The sequence below is a fragment of the Phaethon lepturus genome, unplaced genomic scaffold (genome assembly GCF_000687285.1).
Source record: "Phaethon lepturus isolate BGI_N335 unplaced genomic scaffold, ASM68728v1 scaffold56705, whole genome shotgun sequence".
NCBI lineage: Eukaryota > Metazoa > Chordata > Aves > Phaethontiformes > Phaethontidae > Phaethon > Phaethon lepturus.
Window position 1 is genome coordinate 7,069 of NW_010542403.1, and position 8,113 is coordinate 15,181.

General features: G+C 43.6%; 1 protein-coding gene across 1 annotated transcript in view; it reads left to right on the plus strand.

Annotated features, from left to right (window-relative positions):
* The first annotated feature begins 4,159 nt into the window (after positions 1-4,159).
* The window catches only part of GEM (GTP binding protein overexpressed in skeletal muscle), a 6,762-nt gene continuing 2,808 nt past the window's right edge, over positions 4,160-8,113 (plus strand). Inside the window, exons 1-2 of the mRNA XM_010287992.1 lie at positions 4,160-4,511; positions 7,652-7,728. Of these exons, the coding sequence (XP_010286294.1) occupies positions 4,178-4,511; positions 7,652-7,728 (411 nt within the window). The 5' untranslated portion in view covers positions 4,160-4,177. The remainder of the gene's footprint in view (positions 4,512-7,651; positions 7,729-8,113) is intronic.

The window sequence follows — 8,113 nt, forward strand, 5'->3', positions numbered from 1 at the left end:
AAGTGCTTTATGCCACAGTTGGGACAACCCTTATGGATGGTTTTATAGAAGAGATATTTTGTGTGGTCACTCAAGGGCCGTGTTTTCTTTGTCTGTCTTGAATTTTATGAAGAGGATATGGAAGATGATGTCTAGCAATTCTTCATCTAACACTAACCATAACAAAACACAATGACTTTTCTGACTTTGGTTTATTTCTGCTGTCTGCGCTTTCTACTATGATATACATTAAACATTTGGGTGAGATGTTAGAGCTCACGGTGCTGCTGAGATCAGTCTGGCCATAAATCTCTCCAGGCCTGCAGTGGACAGATTTTGCTTTTTCACTCGTGGTGACAAATTACAGACAACCTAAAGAGAGCTAAGTGAACCAGAGGTGCAGAACACAGTACTCCAGCCACCCAACTCAACTTTATGATTTCCAGCATGTTTCAGAAAAATGAACAACTTCAGTTGAGTATGCCAACAGCAAGTCTTCTTGCAAACCACTGGCCATGCCATAAACCTTCCCCAATAGAGATATTGTTGCATTTTGTGCGGTGAGTATTAGCCATGGCTCTGTGCATCCTACACAGAGGGATGTGGCACTTTGTGCTCTTTGGGATCATCACACAGCAGCAGAGACTCAGAGCCTGCTGTGTAAAGGACAGGTGAGGTTAAGATGCAGGATTTGGGGCCAGTTCAGCTGCTGCCAAGCAGTGAAACACAGGTGAAGGAAAATCAGGACATATTTTTATCCAAGTCTCCTCTCGGTAGATCTGAATAATTTCCATGTACATTGATGAGTGCATATTACTTTGGGAAATGCTCTTGGCTCATTAAATTTGAGAATGGGCTCTGGAGGGCCCTGAAAATCCTCGTGAAAGACACAGGAATGCAATAAAGCCAAAGGGGAAACAAAGCAAGCAGATTTCACTTGAAGAATTTCATAAAGGTCTGCTTTTTCAGGGGAAAAACAATCAATTTTACAGTGGAAGAATGTGAAATAAATGCTAAGCTGCAATCATAATAATAGATATTCTTTTCTGCATATCACTGCTCCCTTTAATAAAGGTACGTTGTCAGTTAAAGTCTTGCTTCCCCATAACTGAGAAGAATGGGCTCATGAAAAAATATATTCTTGCCCCTGCTCAGCGGCGAAGTTTTTCACACCTCAGACGTGTGGGATAAGAATTAGTCACCTCTTGGTTTCAGGGGCTGATAGAGTAACTAGGAGATTGTAAATGTAAAGGAAAACTGTAGGAGCTTGGTTTTGAGCTCATCATAGTTAACCCAGAGTCTGGATGGTTGAGAGCCAACTATAGCATTTCCATATGCTTTTATATAAGTTGTGGTATCCTTACCAAGTAGTTCTGTGAAAATTATTACTTTTCATTTGTTAATAAAGAAGCGTTTTGTGTATGTTCTTAGAAGTGTCACCTGGCAGCACGCATTGCAGGTTTGGATTTTTTTTCCTTCTGGCAAAATTCCTTCTGCCAATGAGCTATGAGATCATAAAAATTTAAGGAGCAGACCCTGGGTTTGTAGCATGTACACTATATATACATCTTTCCTAATGAACTGCGGACAGAATCAGCACTGTGCTACTCCAAGTTTGTGCAGACTTTGTGTGTTCTGATGCAGCTTTGCCACCATCCAGCTGGAGTAACGATGAATTTGTAGTTGGATGTTTTTTTGAAGCCCCTGTTAGTAAAGGGTTGCAGCAGAAGTGAGAGCTGATTATGCAGTTCAGGAAACTGGGTGCAGTCACTTGGATGTTGACAGAGACAATTAGGATTGTATATATTAGATTTTATTTTTTTTTTAAGCAAACAGAATAATATTCCTATATTTAGGATAATTCCAAAATAACATTCAGGTACTTTATTCCGAAGAAACGTTTTGTCCAGCAGGGGGTTAAGTGCATTTTGCAGACAGGGAACACGATACATTTACAGCATTTTATGCATTAATGAAACTTATGTCATTTTTTAAACATCACTTATTTTGGTAACGTTTGAATGAAAAATTGAGTGAGGTGAAATGACATGTGTTATTTTGGTTGTGTTCAACTTTCCTGTTTTCACCATGCAAGAACCAAATGTGTTTATTTCACTGGCAATATTAAGACAATCATATGATTTTGAGTAAGACTTTTGAGATTGTTTGCAAGTTTTTGCTCCTCTGCACGGCTGTTTCCTCCCAGCTGGGGGCTGGCTGTTGTATGGAAAGACCAACCACGTCACGGAAAAGCCCTGTCTCTGATCAGATGAGCTTAATATAAACCAGGTTTGCCGAGAAAGAATTAAAGAGGCAGCCCCAAAGCAGGCGAGGATTTACTTCGGCCGAGCAGCTCAGCGTACCGCAGCCCACCGAGGGAGAAGGGCAGCGCGAGCAGAGGACCCGCTGCCTGGAGGAGCCTGGCAGAAGTAAGGCAGCCTTGGTTCGGACGCAGCCTTTTGCCGTCGGTGCGAGAGACCCAGGCAGCTAAATGCAGTGTGGGGTATCAAAACCCGTTTGAACTTGCAACGCAGTGTGCGACAGGGACTCGTTCGGCTTTGTTTAGTGAAGGAGGATAATTTGTTGTTAGGGGAAAAAAATCGTAAAGTGTTCACGTTTGCGACTGTTTAGCGGGTGACTTTGTTGCGGGTCGTGGGTTAGGCTCTGTTTGACTGATCGGGAGCTGGCGTTTCTCATCTGGTCTTTTCAGCGGGGAAACTGCAAGGAAAAAAAATGCATTTTAAAATTCAACCGCAGTAAATATTTCATTTTGTGTGTGAAGCAGCCTTTGCTTGGTGCGTGATTTCTGGTTTAGATATATTTCTTGCCGAAAAAGTTACTGTGACTGGGACTATGCAAATGATCTCATTTTGCCCCTAAGTACTGCGCATCACAGAGAAAATATTGCGTATGCAGTAATAAGTACAGCTAGAGTGTGCTTTTTCTGTATATTTGTTCTATGTCCTGCTGTGCGTTTATTCAAAGAAGTTTACAGGCAGTTTGTGGGAAGAGGAACACTGATTTGTACATGTTCTTTTCTTGTGTTGTACTTTTTTTTTGTTCACCACCTATCATTCAGGTTTGAAAGTGGTCGGGTGCATTTTGTGGACAGTTATCCTATTTTCTAATATAGAGAAGAGAGCCGAGAAACATCAGAAAAATGGCAAAAAAGCAAAATGCCTAAATTACTGTCACTTTGGGAACTGGAATGCATCAAAGTAACTTTCCTAAAAATGGTAGCTGTTGGCCTGTGAACATGACATCACTGTCCTCTGCCTCCAAGCAAGGCAAAACAGAGTTTGCTGAGTAAAATGTAAAGAGCCATGCTTAGATAAGGAGAGTGAACCTATCTATCTAGCTGATTGTGCAGTAAATGAAGTTGTTCATTTAGTATCTGTAAATTTATGAACTTTTTCTCCCAGCGCTACCTCCTGTAGCAGCTAGAATCTGTATCTCCTTGGAAAAGCCATTGGACTTGGCTGTGTCCTCCCTCTTACCAGCCAAAAAGCCACTGTCTGAAACAGAGTCATTCTTTGTTTACCTGGCTGTAGACAAGACCCAAATCTATCATAGCCAGACTTGCTTGCATGGCTCTTTTCTCACAGCAAAGTTGTCTAAGGGTGCAGCGAGTGATGCCTCATTGCTTTCCCAAAAGTTTCATCTCTTAACCAAGACAATGTGAAAGATTCTGTACACCCAGCTGCACTGGGAGTTGGAAGCAACTGGGATTGGTGCCACTGTTTGCCCCCAGTTGAGTACAACAGATGGGGACCAGTCCCTGTAGGTGCTGCCTGTACCGCAGGCTGCCTCTCAGCAGGGATGCAGCTCCCATGTGGGACGGTCCTGGTGAACGCTGCCCCTTCCTCCCCCTCCTGGGACACAGCATTGCCTCACTCTCTCCAGGACTGGGCTGCACCTAGAACAGCCAGGGGCTTGTAAGGGCTGAACAAAGATAGGATTTAGTATATGAGTACGGTATCATCCCTAAGAAGAAGCCTCTGACTCACTAACTAGAAATATCTGTGTACAAGCAACTATGAAAGAGTGCCAGAAAGTCTCATTTTCCTTTTGTTGTGTACTAGATCCCTATAGAAAAGCAGGACGTGCTGCCTTGAAGTTAATAAGAGGGAGTTAATGCATTTCTAAATGTTTTGTGGGTAACGCTTGTGACTTCCCTATTTCTCACCAGGGGTAAAAAATGACCCTCAACAACGTTACCATGCGTCGCACCCACAACAGCAGCCTGCAGCAGCAGCAGCAGCGATGGAGCATCCCTGCGGATGGAAAGAATCTACTAATCCAGAAAGACTCCAACGAGTACAACCCACAGAAGCGATATACCATCAGTCCCGATGAATACTACCGAAGGAGCTGGTCCTCGGAGTCGTCCGACTCCGTCATCTCCTCTGAGTCCGGCAGCAATTGCTACCGGGTGGTGCTGATCGGGGAGCACGGGGTAGGCAAGTCCTCGCTAGCAAACATCTTTGCGGGGGTGCATGACAGCATCGACAGCGACTGTGAGGTGCTGGGAGGTAGGTGTTTGTGTTTGCCCGAGGGTGCTTGTGTTTGCTTGCTATCAGCCCTGACAGTAGTAATTGGTACAGAAAATCAGAGGGGCCGTTTCTAAAAAACTGAGGTAACAAACATTTGCATCTCATCATCAAGACTGATTCGTCACATGCAGCTCTTAAGAAAACAAGAAAGCAAAATAAGATGAGTAAGATACTCATCAGAAATGACTGAAAGTCTCTGAAAGAGAACAATTCAGATTCTTATGCTATTTCATTTCAGAATACCTGTTGGAAGCTGCCTCATTCCTGCCTGTGATGATGCTACACAGGAGGCTAGTTCAGCTTTCATGCTGGTCTAATATTTGTATCACCACTGGCCCCATGGTCTTTGGGGAGAGAAAATAGCTGAAGGTCTTCATAGTCTTTGAAAATGAAATGCTTAGAAATAATATATCAAGAAAAAGCCACTGTTGAGTCCTGTAATCACTTCCAAAATATTTGCCATTAGAAGTCTTCTCGGCTGTTCTGTATAAACACATTACCTCAACGTAGGCTGTACGGAGTTTGAGTAAAATATATCTCCTCCTCATTTCATGTAACTTGCACAGTACGGGTTCCCCCGGGGGAAAAACAAAGGTCCTTCAGCAGTGTAGGAAATTTCCTATTGCCCAAAGAGGGGGAAAAGGCACAAGCTGTAGGTTTTTCTTTGAAGCTTCCCCCTTGCTATCCTCCTCTGCTTTGTTTAGGATTGCAAAGTCGTCTTTAATCCCAAAGGTCAGATGATGCAGAAGGTGGCAGCAAGCCCTGAGCTTGTAAGACGTTGATGTGGAAGGGTTGTGCTGTAACAGAAACCCGCTGTGGCTCTAAGGAGGCAGACGCTGTCACCTTCGGAGGACATGCAGGTTGCTGGCTGGTTTTGCTCGTCAGCGTGCAGGACTCTCCTTGTCCCGTATCCCTTCCCTCTCCAGCCAGTGCTGCCTTGGTGTGATGGTGCCAGTGCTAGCACAGGAGGTTTCTGCGCTTCTCTTCCAGTCCTCAGTGAAGCACAGGCAGGGCAGCTTTTTGTGTCTTTATCTCTTGGGTTAGGAGAGGTTTTACCCCGGATTTCATACAGCCCAGCATCAGGACAGTTAGACACAGGTTTTCCCTGCTTGCTGTCGCAGACTTGGGGCACAGCGCTTTGTGCCTTTGGGGGATTTGAAACTCCCCACGGTGCAGTCACTCTGAGTCAGTTACTCAGGTGTGCTTTGTCTTCAGCTCCTACCACCAACTTTTCCCGTAATCCCACCAGCTCCTCAGCCTGGGGTATCTCTGATAAACGGTTTCCTAGTGCTACCCTTGCGAACTAAGAGTAGGACCCTTGGGCGAGCAGTCAGAAAATGCAGCTGAGCTGCTGTGCACACCCCTGTCAGACATCTTTCCTCTCCCTCATGTGAAGCCGTACGGCTTCCTCTCTCGTTCGCACTCCCAGCAATACTGCTTGCAGTGTAGCAGTGGCAGGTTTTCAAGGCCAGCTCTCCTGAGGTACTGGAAAACTTGCTGTTGCTATATCTCTCCTTTTTTAGTGTCAGCTTTGAAATAAGCCCGAGATGAACTAATTGCTCGCTATCAGTGTGTTTTATATCCTGCGGAAGTTCCTTAGGATTGGCCAAGGTGCAAATCAGTGCTGAATATGACCATTTGGGCATACTATTTTTGAGGAGCGTGATTACGTATTTGTAGCCTCTCTGTGTGTAACCAAGTGGAGAAGCAGTCCTCTGGATGTTGTCCTCTGGATGTTGTCCTTTGGTGTATATGGAGCTTGTTCCCATGCAGGTGCTCGGTCAGTTGAAGAAACTATTCTTCAAAATCTAGCTTGCAAACTGGATATTTTATTACAAGAGAGGCTGGTTTCAGGGTAGCCAACTCACAGAGAGAATGCTTTTGCTTTTATGGACTGGCTTTGCTACTGCCTGTAAGATTAATCAAACTCATGAACACAAGTGTCATGTTATTGGGCCAGCAAGGGAAAATGTTCCTCTTGATTATCTTCACCCTTTTCTTCTTGCCATTTTAAGCTGCGTCAAGCCTGTCCTCTTTTTTATTTTATTTTAAATGTGTAATATTTTGGTCTCATTCTTTTGCATGGATGTAGATTCCTTGCTTCAAGGAAAGACTCTGATTACAATTTAGGGGAAAGTTCACTCCATTAATGCCCAACAGAAATTTTATGAAGCAAGGGTTAAGACACAGTCCTGTCTACGAGCGTGGTTGGGACAGACCCCTTAAACACTGCAGTGAGAGGGGTGGTTTGCTCAGAAGCCCAAAGCCTGGTATTTTTCACTGACCAATAGTGCGAGACTAGAGGTAGGTCCAAACCTCATATTGCTCATCCAAGTGTTCCCAGGTTTGAGGGAAAGAAGGAAGATTAGTATCTGAAGCAGAAGCTAGACTGAGATTTCACAGCAAGGGTTGATCAAAATTATGAGTGGAAACAGCCCCCCCAGATCTAAGCAGAACTTCGTCACATGGTGTTTATGATCTAGCTATGAATTTTTATGGCCTCAGTACAAAATAACTGAACTTTTGTGGTTTGTTGATTCCTTTGCTTTTTGACATCAAAGGTAATGTGGGAAACCGTGAAATGGGAGAGGACTAGGACACAGCAGAAGTCTCAGCCTCTCTAAAACTCAACAGCTCTTGTCTCACAAAACCCTGTCCTCATCACTTGGTAGGCTGTTAGCTGTATTGCTCTCCACAGCAGTGACTGTTCACCCGTAAACTGTCCCTGCTAAAGTGAAAGCAAATATTTTCCATTACTCAGCCTCGCTGGACTCTGCTGCTCCCATGGGGCAAATGTTCAGCCTTTGGTTATTTCTTCCACTGGTTCTATTTTCTCTCTCCCACATAAGATAAAGAGAATATCAGCCAAAATAATGAACATTTCGTTTCCTGATCTTTCAGCCTCCTTCATATATCATGGAAAGTAAGACAACCAGTAATGCACAGAGGGCAGGTTCAGTGCTGATGGAAATGAGGAAAGAACTGAATGTGAGCCAGCACAAAATTTGGCTCAATAACTTGAACTGTGAACAAATTATACATATTCAACTACTTGTTTTTTGTAATGTGCATGATGCCACAAAATAATATATTACCAGCCTTTCTGATTTTCTTTTCAGAAGACACGTATGAAAGAACCCTGATGGTGGATGGGGAAAGTGCAACCATTATACTGCTCGACATGTGGGATAATAAGGTACTTTAATTTGTTCTAGTCAAATGCCAAAAGAAAAGTACGTATGAATGACTGCTAATATCAAAAGTAGGTATCTTTTGGGAAAGAAAGTAGGTGTTTTCCATACTTCAACATTAGGGAAAATATGACATTAAGCTCACCCCCACACCAAGCCAAGCATGCCTAACAGCTCTGCAGTGTGAGCCTGAGAAGCGTAAGCTTGCTTTATTTTTTTAATGATAAGACAAAACATTCAAGCCATTTTCCAGACTGTGTTCATTCCAGCCTAAAGCCAGCACAATGAATTATTTGGGGCAAGTTTTGCCCTCCTTTGTGGTGAAGTATTCATACCATCACCGCATTGGAATTACTTTTAGTATAGCTGTGATTCAAACCGTACCCATTA